General features: G+C 39.2%; 1 protein-coding gene across 1 annotated transcript in view; it reads left to right on the top strand.

Moving 5' to 3' along the window:
* WDR63 (WD repeat domain 63) overlaps positions 1 to 20,077 on the top strand; it is a 69,837-nt gene that overhangs the window by 17,427 nt on the left and 32,333 nt on the right. Inside the window, exons 7-14 of the mRNA XM_032416266.1 lie at positions 269 to 468; positions 4,385 to 4,501; positions 9,953 to 10,143; positions 10,962 to 11,086; positions 12,969 to 13,058; positions 15,085 to 15,171; positions 16,038 to 16,166; positions 18,670 to 18,743. Coding sequence (XP_032272157.1) covers positions 269 to 468; positions 4,385 to 4,501; positions 9,953 to 10,143; positions 10,962 to 11,086; positions 12,969 to 13,058; positions 15,085 to 15,171; positions 16,038 to 16,166; positions 18,670 to 18,743 — 1,013 coding nt within the window. The remainder of the gene's footprint in view (positions 1 to 268; positions 469 to 4,384; positions 4,502 to 9,952; positions 10,144 to 10,961; positions 11,087 to 12,968; positions 13,059 to 15,084; positions 15,172 to 16,037; positions 16,167 to 18,669; positions 18,744 to 20,077) is intronic.

Raw genomic sequence — 20,077 nt, 5'->3', positions numbered from 1 at the left:
GAAGGAAGGAAGGAAGGAAGGAAGGAAGGAAGGAAGGAAGGAAGGAAAGAAAGAAAGAAAGAAAGAAAGAAAGAAAGAAAGAAAGAAAGAAAGAAAGAAAGAAAGAAAGAAAAAGAAAGAAAAGAAAGAGAAAAGAAAGAAAGAAAGAAAAGAAAGAAAGAAAGAAAAAGATTTGAGAGGATCTGAGCAGAGCACCAGTATTGTCTACCAAACATCCACTTTTCCATGGACTTGATTCTGTTACTTTTACTGCTCACATGTGTTGCAGATTACATATATGATTTCTCGAAAACGAAGTGAGTTTGGAGCGCCAATTAAGTTCAGTGACCAAAATGCTTCCAGTGTAAAAGATGCCTATATTGAATGTACAGCCTACCCAGATAGACAGTTTGCCCTTAAGCAACTTGAGAAAGATGTTGGCATGCAAGTAGTCCCCAAAGTCAAGGACACAAGCACCCAAACAAGATGGTAAGTATGCGAGGGGGTTGTATATTTTCAAAGGCAATTACAGTAAAATCTAGCAACATCCATGCTTATTTTGAAAAATCTTTATAATAAATAGAAATGGATTGACAATGACATAGATCTTCACAGAGCAATTCAGGCAGATCTAATTATACTCAACAATACCTTTTAAAATCTCAATAGGGGTGGCGCCTGGGTGGCTCAGTCGTTAAGCGTCTGCCTTCGGCTCAGGTCATGATCCCGGAGTCCTGGGATCGAGCCCCGCATCGGGCTCCCTGCTCTGCGGGAAGCCTGCTTCTCCCTCTCCCACTCCCCCTGCTTGTGTTCTCTCTCTCGCTGTGTATCTCTCTCTGTCAAATAAATAAACAAAATCTTTAAAAAAATAAAAAATAAAAAAATAAAATCTCAATAGGAAAATAAATAAACATAAATAAATAAAATCTCAATAGGAGAAGGAGAGACGAGCCTGTAAGAGTGTAAACACTATGACGTAGGACAATACTGATGCTGTCAATAAGCACACTCCTGCTTTCAGAGCAGGGGCCCTGTGGTCTCTCGCCTTTGCCTCCTAACCACTCTATTCCACCACCCAAGTGATCATTCTCCCATATCAAAGCAGATTGTGTTAGGCCACTGCCTAAATCTCCTCTTTGGCTCCGCACGGCATCCAGAGCCCTTAGGATGGCATGAGATCCTCCTTCTTCCATGACAAGGCATTGTCTGCCACTCCAGCCTTGGCACCCTGTTCTGAAACAAGCTCTTGTGCTCCAGCCCCATGGGCCGTTTCCAGCTTCCAGAATGTCTGCTTTTCCACATCTTCCTGCCTCTGCCCATGCTGCTCCTCTTACATTAGCCTACAGTTGGGCCACATCATCTAACACAAACCTACTTTATAATAAAGGGTTGAATATCTCATGTAATTTATTAAATACTGAAAGTGAAAAACAGGATGGTTGTGTGGGTACAGGATGATTGTCGGTGAATGGATTGTTCACCCTCATGATCGTGTGGCTGCCTGGGAGCTCTGGCCCCCCCACTGCCCAGCATCATGAGAGAAGATCGTACAGCAGATCACTAGCCCAGGACGATTCCAAATCCAAAATTCAAAGTACAGTTTCTACTGAATGCATATTGCTTTCACTCCATGCTGAAGTAAAAAAATCGCAAGTGGAAGCATCATCAGTTGGGGGCCATCTATAAAAGCGATAACCCCCGTTGCTATCTACCCCCTTACTCTATTTCTTTTCATGTTATTATCATCACTTGATATGTGTTGGTCATTGTCATTCTTCTCTCACCTCTGCACCCACCCTGCCTTAAAATTTAAGCTCTATGACACAGGAACTTTGTCTATTTTGTTTATTTCCACATCCTCAACTCCTAGGATATTTCCTGACATACATTTATGAAATGGAGGAAGGAAGGGGGAAGAGATGGTTGGAGTTAAAGAAGAATGCACAGAACAGATGACTGACTTGATTTCACAGTGTCAAGAGAGGGCTATGAAATATGCAGTGACCAGGAGAATCAGGAATCAGCAGTGTGGAGTGAAATATAAAACATGCTTTTCAAATCTATGTAAACCAACAAGTCAGAAACCATAAAAATGCAGTGATAAAGTCAGGGCACATACACATCAATCAATACCAGGGGTCGGAATAAGAAATAGGTCAGAAACAAGAGAGGCAGATGAATAGGCCAGAATTAAGGAAGGTAAAAAAGAAAGACAGGATCGGTAGTCAAGTCTGGACAGAGAATCAGGACACCAGAGATCCACAAATACCAAGAAGTGAGGCTGAGACAGGAGGGAGAGAGGTGAGACATTAGTACCAAAGACACTTAAACTTTGAGACAAATTTCTAAGCCAAGCCAGCCAGAGACTTTTCCTATGTTCCTGCCAGGGTGCGGAAAAGTAACAAGAATGAGTCAGCCAGGATAGACTTGGCAGGTAGACTCAGAAGAGGACAGGGAACTTCCAACAACAGGAACCCAAACCAGAAGACTCTAGATTTAGTAGCTTCTCAATGAATGCTGACTCATACCAAGTGACAGTTGTATCTATATAGATGGAGTGAAAGATGAGAAGTAAGTGAGGGTCTTGACCCAAGAGATGAAAACAAAATATATGAATCAAAAGGTTCAAATCTAGGATGCTGGGAGAACGCTGGTACTCCTTACCAAGATCAGGAAATCAGGAAAGGTAGCTAGTCTGGGGTGGAGAGGCTGACAGATAACAATTGTGGTGGAAGTTAAAAAAAAAAAAAAAGAATCAAAGGTGAGGTTCAAAGAGGACGACAGTGAAAGCAAATGTTCACTGTGTTCTTCCCACACACTAGGCATTCTTCTAAGCACTTGGCATGCAGCAACTCAATTCTCACAACTGCCCTCTGAGGTAGGCACTATCCCCATTTTACAAATAAAGAAACTGAGGCAAAGCCAGGTTAAAAATGAAAGCTCAATGTTCGGAACATAATTTAAATCTGAAGCAATAACAAATAGATCTGCTGAGAAATACCAAAACAAATCACATTGAAAAAATAAGAGTGATTTAGTCATGTTGCTTCATGGATGAAACCCATAGGTGCCATGTAATTTCTTACTTAATCCTACCTAGAGGATACTAATGTGTGCTAAAAATTAAGAGGTGAAGCTAAGATTTGAACCCAAGTCTCTCTGGTTCCAATACCAACATTCTTTCTTTCCAGCACTCTGCTTTATGCTACGGATACTGGGCTACTTAGGAGAAAAAAGCATGAATTCTTTATTAAACATAAAACTCTCTTTATGCTTTGTTTCATTACTCTTCACTTAATATATTTGCCTCTCACAGAGACATTTTACTAACATTTATCCAACACAGATTAAATACAACCTAATATTTTTTTGAGCACTTACAGTGGGCTAGGCACTGTTTTAAAAGCTTTGCATGTATTAACGCATTCAATTTACAATGACTCTAGGAGCCAGCTACTTTGAGAATTTCATTTAAAGATGAATAAACAGACACAGAGAGGTGAAATAATTAGCTTGGGGTCACAAGGCTTGTTAGTGATAAAATCAGGCTTCAAAACCAGGCAGTGTGTCACCAGAGTACACACTCTTAATGACTGTGACACATGACCTTTCTATAGCCCCCTACCCTAAGATCAAGGAGCTCACCCGGTCTAGCGGGGGAGAGTGCCAATGCCCAAATGCAACAGGATATGTTCAAGGGTGCAGGTGAGCACTGAGGGCAGACTGGATGGAATAAGCTTTCTCTCAGAGATCACGTTGCCATCACTGCTGAAATGTAAATTGTTTTTAGTTTTGTATATAGAGAGCAGAGTTTCTCAGTCTCAACCCTACTGACATTTTGGGCTGGATAATCCTCTTTTATGGAAGGCCATCTTGTACGTTGTAGGGTATTAAACAGCATCCCTGGATTCTACTCACTATATGCCGGTAGCACATTCCAGTTGTGATAGCCAAAAATGTTCCTGGATGTGGCCAAAAGTTCCCAGGGTGTGGGGGTGGGGTAGGATTGCACTGGTTAAGAAACATTGATTTAATGAAATGAAGAGCAAGAGAATGATGAACAAATGTGGCAAAGTGTTAATAGCGGATGAATCTGGGTGAAGAGTGTATGAGAGTTCCTTATATCCTTCTTACAAATTTTCTGTAAGTTAAAAATATCTAAATAAAAATTTTAAAAAATAAGAACTTCTTGATTATGTTGGAAACAAATACATAAATACTCAAAGTATTTCAAAAAGGCAGTTAATATCAATTATCTAGGATAAAGTAAAAATTCAATATGTAGAATTTAAATAAAAAATAGTATCTTATTACTGTTACAGAAAGAAACCTTTGACCTGTCACAAGCTATATTTACTTTCCTTTGTTCTAATTTTTGGTATTTGATTTTCTTTTAATATATTAGGACATATCCCAAAAATGCCATTACACAATATTATCCAAGAGAATTATCAGAGGAGGAAAAAGAGACATTTGGACAATCAAAGCCTTTGAGTGACTTTCTTAACAACACATGTATAAGGTAAGAACTGTCTATTAAATTTTTAAAATAAAACAAAATGTGTATGTGTACCTATAGTGATAGGTCTTAAAAAGCAACTCGGTCCATGGTGTCTAGTTAGAGAGTATGAAGAGTTATCAGATATGCATGACCATGTGACAACATTCTCAGTCTTTCCTTCTATTGCCAGGCAACATCCTAGACCTCCCAAGCTAGGGCCACACCAGTGTTCACCTGCGAGACGTATGCAGTTGAGTGTGTGAGGATGTTTTCCTAATGGCAAATTAACATCTATTTACCCTGGTTCTTTTATTTAAGTCTTTCTTCTCCACTCCCTACTCCCCTTCTTAGCTTCATTAACTTGTATAAGATTGCAAAGATGAGGATGCAGGGGATGTGGAAGATGATCATGATGATGATGATCTTTGTAAATGATAACCTGAATTCGATTCACATGTACCTTTGTACATCTTATCCCTTGCCACTAATTCCTGTGTTGCTGCCACTCTTACTGAATCTGAGAGTTGTCTTCAGAAACAACCCCCCCCCCCACACACACACACACAGACACTGTTAATAGGACCCTGGGGTTTCTAAACCAGAGAAGAGCTTGACAAGGTCTCATCCAGTCAACATCAGAGTTCAGAGAAGTGGAGCCAGTGATGGACAGGTCTGCCAGGTGTACCCTGTAGGTTGGTTTCCATGTCTTTCCAAAATTAAAAATTTTTTGGTCGAATTCATACATAGCCCATATTAAGTTTTTGCATTTTTAAGAAAACACCATTAATTCTTTGAGACTTTTAAATATCCTGAAAATTCCAACAACTCTCGAAAGTTGTTACTTATGTCTGGGGGGAATCTGGTTCAAAAATTCACCAGAGATGCAAAGAGAGTGCATTAAACTAGATAAAATACTTTATGTATGTATAGTTTTGTTTACTCCAGGTCAAGGCTTCTTGTGAAGTTTAGTAAAACGTAGAACAAAGATAGATGTTCCATCAATGCCTGATGACTAACAGCTGTTCAACAGCTGTCCCTTGCTGACTTGTCATACTTTAACTAGCTTGCCTGCTATTTCCCTGTGCCAGCCACCAGAATGACTATGGAATCAAAGCTTGGAGAGCGGAGGGGACACAGTGGCTGTTAACAAAGAGCCAGAAACCTAGAGGCGGGAACACAGTCTCTCCTCACAGGATTTCCGTACTAGTTGGTCTCTGGAGAAGATATTAAACATGCAGAAAAACTGTATATCTCATGGCAAGGGTAGGGGACACACTACAAGGCAGAATTCCATGAAACCTCCAGAAATTGCCAGAGGTTCAATGTTTTAAAAAGGGGGTTGCAGTTTTGTGGACTCTGCTGGTTGATTAGGGGAAATGAAAATCAGGTGAATACTTCGGACTTTGAAGCAAGCCTCATTTTTTTTTGTTATTGTATCTTTTTAAAATTTTTTTTATTGTTATGTTAATCACCATACATTACATCATTAGTTTTAGATGTAGTGTTCCATGATTCATTGTTTGTGCATAACACCCAGTGCTCCATGCAGAACATGCCCTCTTTAATACCCATCACCAAGGCCTCATTTTCTTGTCTGTTTGGTGACAAATGTATTTCTGTTTAGGCTACAAAACTAAACAACAAAAACAGAAAAACAGAGTGCATAACTATTTGCCACTCATTTACAGGAAGCATGCTATAGTTTTTCCAGTGGGGCAATGAGAAAGAAACAAGAAAACCTAAGGTTTCTGTTTCCCCGTATCAAAATTTAGTCCTTAAAATTTTTCCTGATAAGAATATTAAAAATGAGAAGTCTGTGTACAATCCATTTCAAAGCCATAAATGGCCTATAGCCAATTCTTAATTATCCACATGGTGTATTATCTTTAGACCTGGTTTTTATTCTTCCCTTTCAGTTACCATGCTTACTGAGAGAGGAATAGTAAACAGCTTTATAATTCCCTCTCTGAGATGTGGGAAGAAGAAGCCAGAACTGTAAGAAAAAGAGGAAAATTGGCACAGGAATTATAATAGCACCGGTCAAGAATAAATAAACCCACAAATATATCACTGCCATGTTTCCCACTCTAAAACTGTTTAAGGTTTATTCAATTTTTTAAAAGTTAATATAAGGCTGGCTTTGATCTGGGAATAGTGCCTTTTTAGAAATGAGTTCTTTCTTAAAGAATTTTATCCATAAAGATCCTAAGGGAAGCAGTATTTGCAAAAGAAGGAAATGATAAGAAAGTAAAGAGAATTTCAAGGGATTCTCAAAGCAACTAAAAAACATTTGTTTTTGAGTTTAAAAAAAAAAAAACTTTAAAAAAATACTTACAGGAGCGCCTGGATGGCTCAGTTGGTTAAGCGTCTGACTCTTGATTTCAGCTCAGGTCCTGGGATCGAGCCCCAAGTCAGGCTCCATGCTCAGCTCGGAGTCCGCTTGAGATTCTCTCCCTCTCCCTCTGCCCCCCCCCCCCAGCTCTCACTCCCTATCTCTCTTTCTAAAATAATAAATAAATAAAATCTTAAAAAAAAAAGTACTTACAGGCTCTAACTCAGACGACGGTTTTGCCAGCCTCCACTTCATCACCCTCAGAAACTGGAGTGCAGGAAAATAAAGAAACAGGAAACCAGAGAAAAGGTGCTGTCTTCACTTCTCCCTTGTGAATTAGTTCCCAGTTCAGGCTGAGAGGGAAGAATCAGGAAATCAGATCAAAGGCCCTGGCTTTAGCTTGTCTCTTGGGAATTTCTTTCTCATTTAGGCTGAAACAGGAAAAAAAAAAAAAAACCCCACAAGATTTTGAAAAAGCTAACAAATGCTTCTACTTGAAGCTCCAGGCTGCGAAGCTAGCCCTCGTGGGTGTTTAAACGTGCATGTGAATCACCTGGGTATCTTGTCAACATGTGGACTCTGATTCAGTAAATTCGGGGTGGAGTCTGTGACTCCTTTTTTGGCAAACTCTACGTCATGATGGTGCTGGGGGCCCATAGACCACACTTTAAGTAGCAAGGTCCTAGTTTGGAAGGTAAAATACAAGAACAATTTAACCAAGAGTACCCAATTAAGCAGTGGACGGTAGTGTTAATTCTTAACAATAGAGGTATTAAAGGTCACCCTGTTTAATTACATTCTTAGGAGTATCTATTATAATATTTAGAGTTTATATTTAATTGTCTAAGGAGGGTTTTTTTTTTTCTTATTTGAGGAGATTCATACTCAAGAACCACTCTTTCAGCTTACCATACCTATTAAAAAACCAAGCTATTTGGACCCTCAGTCATTAGGGTAAAACGTTGGGTGACATCCTAATTGTGGGAAAGCTCCAGAGGCCTTGTGAGTGAGCTGAGCTTTCAAACCAAGCATATACAGGGGCAATAAACATGACAGAAACTTACAGCAATTTTTGTTTTGTTTTGTTTTTTGTTTATGGTACTGCTTCTTTCAAGAATATACCTCATTTTCATATCATAAGCAAGTGACTGACTGAGTAACGGTGAAATACGTTAGTCAAACTCACAGAAAACAGAAAATCTAAAAAACAATATTTATACGCAAACATAGACACAACTACTTGAAGGCTCAGGAGAGTGACCAAAAGTTAGCAGAAACTAGAGGGGAGAAGGATGAGATTTGCAAGTTTGCAGTGCCTTTTCTGTAAGTATTGCTTAATCCATAGGAGGCTCAGGTGACCGGTCTGTGGGTGGTACAATAACCAAATAGTCCGGGGAAAGTCATGGAAGGAAGGGAGCCCCAGATAAGCCAACACCCCAGATCTACCTAAAATATCTAATCAGATCCTAGGCTGTAGACTAAAGTGCTCATTTTTAGGGGAAGCTCTCGGGGAGTCCAGAACAACCAGCATCTAGAAGCTGAAAAAGTGAGCAGAGATTTCAGCTGTTGTTCTATACAAAGAAGATAGAATTTGGAGTTTGAGTCCAGAACAAATTTCACCTTTCAGAGGGAAAAAAGAGAATCCAGGTCTCTACAACATATCATTTATAACAACCACTTTCATTAAATGTGTAAAGTCTCTAACCATGTGAAGAAGCAGGAAAATGGGACTCTCAAGTTCTTCCTCATACCACCTCTGGTACCAAACGAGGGTTTTTCTTCCCCCAACACCAAATAGTATCCTCTCCCACATCAATTCTCTAACTCTCTGGAGTTCTCTATCTGGAGTTAGTGCAGACTCCACAAGGTAAGGGGCCTAGTCCCACAAGCCTGCCCCAACTTCAGACGCCAGTCTCAAGTCCCAGGGGGGCTATGCTTCTGACTGACCAGCTATAAATCAGTTTGATAATTCTCCAGAATGACTCATTTAACTCAGGGAAGTGCTCTCCTTACTCTTACCAGTTCATTATAAAGGATACAACTCAGGAGCAGCCAAATGAAGAGATGCACAGGACAAGTGATTGGGGGTGGGAGGTTGGGAGAGACGCGCTAGGTTCCCAGCACTTTCGAGTATTCACTGAGTTTGGAGCTCTTATAGTAACTTTTAAAACAGGAGCCAGTCAAGTCAGGGCCCTAGGCTACTAAGAGATGAGCCTAGCACTCAGATTGTTCTTGAAAGGGCAGTATTAGCCTTGTTAGCAGGATAATTCTTAATTTGAGGGATTGTATCATGCATTGCAGGTTTAGTAATAGAATTAAACACAGTAGTACCTCCCAGGCACTGTGATAACTAAAACCACCACCACCACTACCACACACCTACACCTACACACACACACACACACACACACACATCACACTTCTAACCTCCAAATCTCCCCTTGAGAATCTTTTATTTTAAATTTTATATATACAATATATACATATATATTCTAATCCTGATTAATACATAACCCTAAATATATATATATATATAATCCTAATGATATATTTGTATAGTAATTAGTATATATGAACATTCAGTATATGTGAATATGGCTAAGAAAATTGCCTTTTCTGTCTGTTTGGGGTTTTCAGGAAGCGAATGAGACCGAGTTTAAAGTAGAGGTTTACTGAGCGTCCCGCTGTGTAAAATTTTTTTTTAAAGGAATCAGGATTGGGCAAGGAGAGCTAGCAAGGTCTAGGCCAACCCCTGCAGGGAGCTCCGGCGGGAAGACGGCCTGTGGGAGGAGTCCGGCAGGAGGCAGAGCGGGGCAGGCCCCATGTCCCTGCAGCTGCAAGCTCAGTTATGGGCCTGGGCGAGCACATCCTCAGCCTGGAAGCCCGGGTAGATCACGAAGGTGCTCCAGGCCATCAGCTAACAGCCTCCTGGCACTAGAAGTTCTGAGTAGCACACAGCTATGAGGTTTTTTTCTCTTAAGGCATTTATTTCACATGGGGGTAATCGTCAGTTACCAAATATAATTGAGAACATTTTTTTCTTTCCATATAAATGAAGGAGGATCTGCTGAAAGACCTGTCATTGAATAGTAAAATCCAATGTCTTGGGGTTTTTTTGTTTGCTTTTTTAAACAAAATAGTGTTGAAATAGCCCTGCAGCAAAATGAAATCATGAACACATTTATTGATGACTGGAAGTGCCTGGCAGAAGAAGAAAGCTCCTTTGGAGACAAAACCGATACGCACCTGAAAGAGTACCAGTCCTTTACCGACCTCCATAACCTGACAGAGAAGATGATCACCTCCGTCTCGTGGCATCCGACCATCTATGGTGAGATGAACAGGACAGTGGTTCTCTTTTGTGATGGCACAGAAATAGTCTGGCTTTTCTAGTAAAATGACAAACTAGCTCAGTTTCTCAGTTGCAGTAAGACCACTTCCAGCTGCAAGGTGCACCCGCCGAGCATTTTCGGCACCCCTGCCATCCTGTGTTCTCCCAGCACCTCACTGTGGTCTCTACAAGGACAGCACCAGAGCTCAAGCCAGGGAAGTGACGGCTCAGGCCACCTAGCTAGTGCGGTGCTGAATCTGGATTTGCCTCAGCCTGTTGGGACTCCCAAGGCTAGCTCCTTTTCCCGCCCTCCACCCCTCCCTTCACATGCTCTTCCTATCTGATTAACGGACAAGAGAGGAAACACACCTCCCTTAAATCACTCAGCAGCCAAGGGAGGGGGGACCCAGTGCAGGTGGAACCACATGCAGATGGAACCACGAAGAGAAAAAGGTCTTTTCCCTCTTTTTTCCTCCTCCTCTCCCCCGCAGTGGCCCTTCTCAATCTCTCTCTCTCTCTCTCTCACGCACACACACACAATTCATACTAAATCTTTGAAGTCCATTGTTTATTTTATATTAACAGTACATCTCAGTTTGGACTGACCACCTTTCAAGTGCTAAATAAGCAACATGTGGCTACTGGCTACCGTATCACCCAGTAGAACTCTAGGAGAACTCTTGGTCTCTTATTGAATGTATTTATTCAAGTTTCATCAAAATGGAAATGAATAGTGACCACGTTGAGCAGCAAAACCTAAAAACATTTCTCTATGTACCGTTGCTGCAGATTTTAACTTCTAATTGTGTTTCAATCAGGCCTAATAGCTGTGTCCGTGGCTGTACGACTCTCCCTTGAAGAGAGAGTCCACTTTTCTGGTAAACTGTTGCTGCAACCATCACTGATTCTTTTCTGGAGTTTCTCGGATCCCATACATCCTCAGGTAATTAAGGAGAGGTGTCCACGTAGTCTAAACATTTCGAAAACTATGTTCACATTTATCTTTAGCAGTTTTAATTGCAAAGTACTTTATAACCAGTTAATATGGTAAGTGCTGGTAAAGTTAAGCTTTCTTCCATTCAGAATTTGTCATCAATTTGAGCAAAACTAAAGTTTACACTTAGTTTATTGAAAAGGTTTATTGAACAAATCAACATGTTATTTTCAGAAACGATTTTAAGAGGACTGTTAAAAAGCAAACACTTTCATGGGCTTTATTTAAATACTATTTGTTCAAATGCAAATAGATTTTAATTTCACATGAATTTCCTCAGTTCTGAGGATCACCAGTAGGTGACAGTGATGAGTACAGATGCCTGTGTGGGAAATAATGGGGAGGGGTGCAGACTATGGCCCTGGAGAGCGGACAGCCCATCTGGGGGATACTACTCTTCAGCTCTCTTGTTGCCAGGTGGTCTTACTTGGTTTAAAGAATCCAGATCAGATTTTTTGAGTGAAATCTCCCAATTTTTAAATAGTTCAACTAAAACCAAACCAAACACACAATTCAAATAAAACAAGTCTGAGGGCTAGGTTTGCCCCACAGGGTTCTATTTCTATCAGCTGCTCAAAAAGAGTTTTGCTTAGGGGAGGGTGCTTTATAGTGTTAGATTAAGTTTTTTTAATGTACTTAAATATTTTGTTTCTATAAAGTATTATATATCCAAGGATTTCCCTAATAAGCCCTAGCCTTTCCTCCTAACTTCTTCCCTAATTTATCTGAATTCAGGCAGTTTTACTATAATAGATTCTAGTATTTTAATTATTATAGACCTAGAGATCAAAATGACAGATCTCTAGTTCTTTCCTATCAGCCTAATTACCACAAAAATGGTAAGTAGGGGTTTTCTAACATTTTCTAGTGGACTAGGATTACTCTCCAGTCCACATCATGGAAGTGTGGCTGAACGCAAATTAGGAAGAGGAAAAAAGGACCCTCTCCTTTATTTTGAAGACTAGCTTTAAAAGACAAGCAAATAATTTCTTAAAGAAATAATGCAAATGATTTCTTTTGTCTTTGTTCTATCAAAACTATAGGACAATATTTTTTTTAATTTATTTTAAAAGTAGAAGTTTCTCTAGAAGCCACAGAGTACCAAATAAACAAAGATGATTCACTCTAATTCCAGTCTGAAACTTTAGCTCAGTGGTGGCAAACCAATGGCCTCTGGGGTCCATATTTTTAATGGTCATGTTTAAGGAAGAACAGTAACCATGCACGTATTTTGCCTGGTGCTAACACATTAGCACAGGTGCCAAATATGATTACTATACCTATTCCTTCACACTGGTATATTCCTTGCAGGGCTTCCTTCTTACCTTCCAATACTTGAGCTTGTTCACTTCTCAGTCCTGTATTATTTTAAAATTTGAAATATTATCACTGGCAATACTTCTATCTTTTCTCATTCAACACATTTTCTTTTTGAGTGCTTACTCTGTGCCAGACTAGCTAGACAGCAGGGAACAAAAGAGAAAAGTATCTTGTCCTCACAGAGCTTACCTTCACACTTCTCAGAAACACTAAGCTTAGTCTTTTTGTTTTAAAAAATTGTAACATCTCCCAGCAATGACCCATGGAGGGTGGAGGAAGGGGAGACCTGGGCTCTTGGAGAACCTACCTCTCTCATACACATAGCCAACGTTCACAAAACTCAGCAGAGGCAACTTTCCATCCACAGGTGGCATTCTGGGAATGGACTCTATGTCCACGTTTCTTACGGACGGCTATAAAATTCAACTTTCGACTGTCTTAACATTATTTTCTCACTATGATCTTAATAGGTTTTCTCATTCTCTCTTGAATTTGGGGGGGTTTACTTTAGTTAATGCTGGAGAGCCCAGATGACATCTTTTGCTTCAAGTTCTGTCCAAGTGACCCTAATATCATTGCTGGAGGCTGCATAAATGGGCAGGTAATTATAGATTTTTTCCCCCAGCTATTTATTAATTTAGACAACATTCTGTAATATGTTTTGATTGGTGGTTTTTCTTAAACTTAAGGATTCAATTTGGCCGAAGGAAAGTATGCCAATTGTGTGCCAAGAACTGGGGTATATAGATGTGTTAGATGTGGTATCAGGGCTTGAGGTGTCCACAGGATAATCTAGTTATAACTGGAAGAAAACTGAGTCAAATCTGTTTGTATTTGTGGAACAGAACCGCATATTGTACAAGATTCCACAGAAGAACAACAACACAAGCATTAATACTTCTTGGTCGAGAGTCCTCTTCTGACGTTTCTCTAGGAGTAGGAGTTAGGGGATGATCCAGAATTTGAACAGCAATTCACTGGGAAAAACACATATATTACTGAATTTACATATGTATAATTTAATACCATATTTGTTTTCTTCTCTTTTTATCTAATGTATATGAAACTTAGATCCTATCTTCCAATTGCCTATTTCTCCAATAAAGCAAAACAAAAATCTTAAAGCTGTTTTATGATCAGAATTGAAATTCACTGTGACCCAGTGAGTTTGACCATTAACGGTATATGGTCTTTCTGTGTGTGGCTAGGAAAACTTCCTTGTGATTGAAAATTTAAGTGTCTACAGTGCAGATGCCTGGGTGACTCAGTCGGTTGAGTGTCTGACTTTTGGTTTCGGCTGAGGTCATGATCTGAGGGTCATGGGATTGAGCCCCACATCATCAGGCTCCATACTCAGCAGAGAATCTGCTTGAGATCCTCTCCCTCTCCCCCTCCCCCTCCCCCACAAGCCTTCTCTCTCAAATAAATACATCTTTTTTTTTTAAGATTTTATTTATTTATTTGACAGAGAGAGAAAGAGACAGACACAGAGAGAGCACAAGCAGGGGGTGCAGCAGAGGGAGAGGGAGAAGCAGGCTCTCTGCTGAGTAAGAAGCCCGATGTGGGGCTCGATGCCAGGACCCTGAGATCATGACCTGAGCCAAAGGCAGACGCTTAACCATTGAGCCACCCAGGCGCCCCTAAATACATCTTTAAAAAAAAATAAATGTCTACAGCATCCATGACCATTTATCCAGAACCAAAACAACCAGGAAAACCATTTTTCCCCCTCAGTTTTGTTCAACAATAACTGGTGGTCATAATGATGACCTAGAGCCCATCCTCCAAGCCCTGCAAATCCTGAAATGCTTTTTGTTACTCATTATGAAGGTGATACAACTCTAAGAATATTTTAGAAAAGGGTGCCTGGCTGGCTCAGTCAAAGAGCATGCGACTCTTGATCTTAGGGCTATGAGTTCAAGCCCCATGTTGGGTGGTAGAGATTACTTTAAGTAAGTAAGTAAATAAATAAATAAATAAATAAATACTTTTTTAAAAGAATATTTTAGAAAAGCAAATGATGAAAATAAAATCACTCACAATTCTGTAATCCTGACATTTTGTTAACATTTCAATGTGTTGAAATGACTTTTAATCATTGAAAATTAATTTAATTTCGTGTTGCATATTTTAGTTTATTCTCATTTTTCCAAAAATGACCATCCATGTATATGCAAATTTGGAGTTGGCTAGAATATTCAATTAAGTAGAAATCATCATTTTCCAGCCTTTTTGGACAACTGAGTATTTGTACTACTTCTGGAGAACAGGCAAAGCTGCTCTCCACACAGTCACAGCACATTCCCAAAGACAGAGGAAGAACTCTTCCCAAAGCAGAGGAAATTGCATACGGTTTATACTGGAGTTTAAAAAAAAAAAACAACTAGCTTTTATTAACACAAGCACAAAAATCAAAGTGCTAAAAAATACTTTTATAGAGAAGAAAACATTCTTTGTCATGATTTAAAAGTTGCTGACTTACTAAAGATGTAGGCTAAATTTGATTATCCTTCAAGGTGATTGATTCATCAGAGTGCATGCCAATACCAATAGGTTTTAAAAAATCTTTAAGACCCAATGAGCTATTTCCTGAAAATATGTTGTAATAAGCTTTATTTCTGTTTTAGATTGTCATGTGGGATATTACTGCGCATGCAGATCGCATAGAAAACATCAAGACAGGTGGTAGTAGAAGTAAAAAAGTCACGCTCAAGGTTAGCTTTTTATAACTTTTCACTTGCAAGTTTCTTCAGTTCAGGGGTTTATCAAAAAGTACATAACAGAACTGCCAAGCTACACAAAGACTCAATATAGAGGGGAAAAAAGTATTATTTCCCACACCTTCACATCTGTTTGTGGACATGTTCTGAACCGCTTTTGTGTAGGTCCTTGATTCAAAAATCAATAAAACAAGTCGCATGACCTACCTGAGGACGTTAAGTTATTTTTGTCGTTGTTGTTAAATAAAATAAAGGGCCCAAGTGACTTGCCTAAAGTGATGTCATGGAAAGAGCATGGGACAGTAGGACCATGTATGTTGGCTCTGGACTGTAGTCCTGTGAGTTTGGACATGTCTTCTCACCTCAGCAAGCATCAGTTTTCTCATGTGTAGAATGAAGGGGTTACCATCCTTTCTGATAATCATATACTATGATTTTGTGACGCTGTGGTTGCTGCCAAGAGGGTTGAGGCAAGATTCCTGAGCTCCTGACATAGTACTCACCCACAATATTGCAAACCTCTACCCCCAGTTCTTCAATCTGAACACCAATGGGCCTCCACCAAGACACTGTGGGCGTGGCCCTCTGTGCATGCAGGAAACACTCCTTTAAAAATGGGATCTCCTTGATCCTTTAGGGAGTGGGTCAATCATTCCTGTTAAGTTTGGAGACTAAATTGAAGGGAAAGTGCATAATCTTATTACCTAAATACATGATGCATTGAAACACTAGTTTCAATGTTTTTCTTTGAACTAGTATTTCTCCAAGTTATTAATTCTAACTAGAGTAAAGAGTAAAGTATGAATTCACTCATTAGCTCTCTGAAATTAGCACATAACTTTCTTTTCACATTTTTCCAGCCTATGTTTCTCCTTGAACCAGACAGTAATAAAGAAGCAACATATATCAGACATTGTGCAGTCTCCTCAATAGAAAATGGTCATAAGAAAGTAATTACAGATATACATTGGTTGTCTGACACATTTGAGGTGAGTCTTGATGGTTTCATAATTTTCTCCTGCTGGATTGTACATTTCAGAAGATTTTATTCAAAGAGCATATTTCAAGTCAATAATTCATTTACTTTTAAATCATAAAATAACCAGGAACCAGGGCATCAAACAGTTTTGTCAGTGTTGCCTGGCCAATATCTGACTTTGGGATGAGACTAAGGCCAATGTTTCAACTTCAATGGCTTATAAACCACTAAAAACTGTAGGTGGTGTCAACAATGATATAATGTAATAGTGGAGAAGATAAGAGTTTGATATGTAAAGATAGAGTGCAAATATTTTACACCCTCAGGCTTTGTGGATTTAAAATTTTTAATTTCAGCTAGTTGGAGCAGGCAACTCTGAAGATCTGTGACATATAGTAATGTACTATTTTGTCAAGGCAATTTTGAACTGAATGCACCGTGAGGCTGGTGGGTGAAAACTAATCATGCAGTGAATGAGTCCAGCTGAGTGCCTAACCTCTGCGTTGTAGTTTGGTTTTGTAGTTCTGTACCTGACTCAGTAAGTCAGGTGTTAGTGAATTTGGAAACTGGTAAGCTCCCCAAATGTTTCCTTCAAGGACACTAAGGGTCTACTGTGTACTTTGAGAATATCAAAGAATATTATGACAAAGTACAGTTATAAAAGGTAGTTAGCTCTTCAACATATTCAAATGGATGATGCAAAGCAACAATACTTTTAAAAGTTATAATGGATCACAACAAATAGCCCAGACAGTTTCTGTTACCTCTAAGAGTTTAACATAGGGTAACGGAAGGAACTCTCTGTTTCAACTTCATCTCACCTCACACGGTACACACAAATTAATTCAGATGATTATAAATTTAAATAAAAATAACAAATCATAGGAAAAATATAATAAAAATCAAAATAGAATACCATAGAGTATCATATTTCTGGATTGGAGATAGTTTTCTAAGGTAATTAATGTTGAAAGAAATTCAAAACATACACATGTAAATTTCTAAATTTAACAAAGAGCAAACAACAAAATGGAGGAAAATATTGGTCTAAAATATGGTTTCCAGTAAATAAAACATATACTGAAAAACAATTAGTAGATAAACATGAAAATCATTCAGGCTTTCTAATATCAAAGAAATTAATAATAAAGCAACAATAATATACTATTTTGGATCATTTAATTTTTAAATAAAAATTTAATAAATAATAATACCCTGTGTTAGAAAGGATGCAGTGGTGAAACCAGTAAACTCTAACACTGCTGGTTCCAACATAAAACTTTTGGAATACAATTAGTGTGATTCTTAAATCATCCAAATTTTCAACTTTTTGAACAGTAATTCAAATTTTGGGAATTCATATTAAGAAATAATCCAATTTGTGCCTCAAGATACACCGTTACATGCACATCTTAACAAATTATGTCAAAATGTATTCATGAAAAAAGACTGGAAAAGAATATAGGTAGAATTATATTTGATATTAAACCTCCTATTTTCCAAATTTCTATAATATTATGTTGTTGTTGTTGTTGTTTAAATCATTAAAACATAAAAGCTCAGAGCAAGCACACTTCTGAGGTCTCGCACTTTATACAGCAGGGAAGGCTCAGTAGAGGGAGAGGCAACACGGACTCTGGATTCCTTATCAGATGAGTAGAAGTTGACAGCATTTGGGAACCAGAGAGTGTTCAGGCTCCTGTGGCCGTGGCCAGGTTTCCAGGGTCTTAGTTCCTGGGACACCTACTGGCCTTAGCAGGGCAGCCCCTGTTTCCCTCCTCCCACCCGCTACTTCCACTGTTTATTTGCTGCTGGAGCCGCTACCTTTGATTACTATTTTGCTCATCAGTCATACCAGGAAGGTAGGGAATTGGGGAAAGTCATGTCTCCCCTACTGTTTCAAGAGTGACACCTTCATAGATTGCCACAAAACCTTTCACCTTATTTCCAAGCTAGCTAGTTGGAACTTGGGACCTTCTAGGACCCTGAGGAGCCATTAACCCTCCTTGGATTCTTGCCTGTGCCGGGTGATTGTTGGTATCTAATGTTACACTAAATGTTATCTAATGTTACACCTTATCTGCCTAACAATGTCATCAAAACGCCTATGTTCTGTTCCACCATTAATAGTAAAAAACAAAAGACCCTACATTTCTAATTATACTGGATAATGAAATTGTGATACACCATCTATATATTATAAAACTGTTAAAATGACTTACGAGTACACAGGTAAGTGTTCAAATTACATCAACTGAAAAATCTAAGGATAGAAATTTTTATGCATGCTAGTTAAAACTATGTCAAAATGTTTCTGTGAAAAAGAACTGGAAAAATATATGGCCAAATTACATTTTATTTTAAAATTTATTCTTCAAATTTCGGTGATATTGTTATATTCTTTTAATAAAAATTAAAACAAAGAAGAAAATATTAAAAGAGTAAAACGCTATGAGAAAAGCCATTACATCCTAGGTACAAATAAATTACTTCTTGTGTCTTTAAAAAAACAGATTAACAGATTGGGTGCTGTCTTTGAGAATCGAAATGGAATATGCTGTCAACTTGTTACATGTTCAGCTGATTGGTATGTCTTTGTTAGTGTTTCTGGGTCAATTTCAAAGTCAGAGGGGGTGAGGAGGAAGGTTTCCCCACCCTTCTACCAAGCAGTACTCTGGATACCACCTGGGTGTCTCACAACTCCACTTAACTCTGACACTATCCACCAGGACTCACAGGTTAAGGTTCAGTCCTACCCAACTGCTCTCTCGAACACCTCTCCCCTATCACCGCCCACTCCCCTGCTGGCCACCTCAGATGCCAGTCACAAACCCAGGTCGTTACCTGTACTTCTGACTGGCTGTAGACTGGAGGTTCCCAAGATTCCCTCCATCAGGTTGGATTAATTTGCTAGAGCAGCTCACAGAACTCAGAGAAACATTTTACTTACTAGATTACTGGCTTACTATAAAAGGATGTAACTCAGGAACAGCCAGATGGAAGAGAGGCAGAAAGCAAGGTATGGGGAAAGGTTGAGGAGCTTCCATGCGCTCTCTTGGTGCTCACTCTCCCGGAATCTCCACGTGTTCACCAACCAGGAAGCTCTCTGAACCTGGTCCTCCTGGGGCTTTAGGGGGCTTCATTACACAGGTACAATTGATTAAATCTTTGGTCATTGGTGACTGAATTCAATCTCCAGCACCTCTCTCCTCCCTGGAGGTCAGGGGGTGGAACTGAAAATTCCAACTCTAATTGCACGGTTGGCTCCATTGACAACCCACCCCCATCCTTAGGTACTTTCCAAAAGTTGCCTCATTAACATAACAAAAGGAATCTTTACCACTCTCAACTTCTTGGAAATTCCAAAGGTTTTAGAAGCCCTCTTCTAGAATTCTGGAGGAAGAACAGATTTATATATCTTATAATTCACAACATCACAGTCTTATTTTAAACACTACCTAAAATATTTTCATACAATATATTCTTTTTTCTTAGATACTTCTAAAATCATTATCTTTTGTTCCTTAAATAGTCTTTATCGTAGCGATTAAACCTGATATTAACAACAGGGCAGAATATTATAGATTGTTGCTGGTTGAAAAAATATTTTTATAGATACAAATATGTTGTAAAAAGAATACATATATGTGTACACACCCACCCACACACAACTATATCCTATACTACAGGTAGTACGTAATAAAGTTGCTGAATCAAAGAAAGAGCTGACTCAAGCCTCAGAAACAGCCCCAGGGATCTGGGTAGCAGGAATGAATGGCCAGCCCCTTCCATCTGAATGAATCAGTTCCAACCTGACTTCTGTTACACCACAAACTCACCCCTTTGGCCAAGGAGGGAATGGCCAGGCACCCTGAGTGACAGTTCCAACCTGACTGCATGGAATGGGGAAGGGATAGTTCC

Source organism: Phoca vitulina, unplaced genomic scaffold (assembly GCF_004348235.1).
Source record: "Phoca vitulina isolate PV1807 unplaced genomic scaffold, GSC_HSeal_1.0 scaffold2, whole genome shotgun sequence".
Taxonomy (NCBI): Eukaryota; Metazoa; Chordata; class Mammalia; order Carnivora; family Phocidae; genus Phoca; species Phoca vitulina.
The sequence above is the reverse complement of the archived record's forward strand: the minus strand, read 5'-3'. Positions and strand labels throughout refer to the sequence as shown.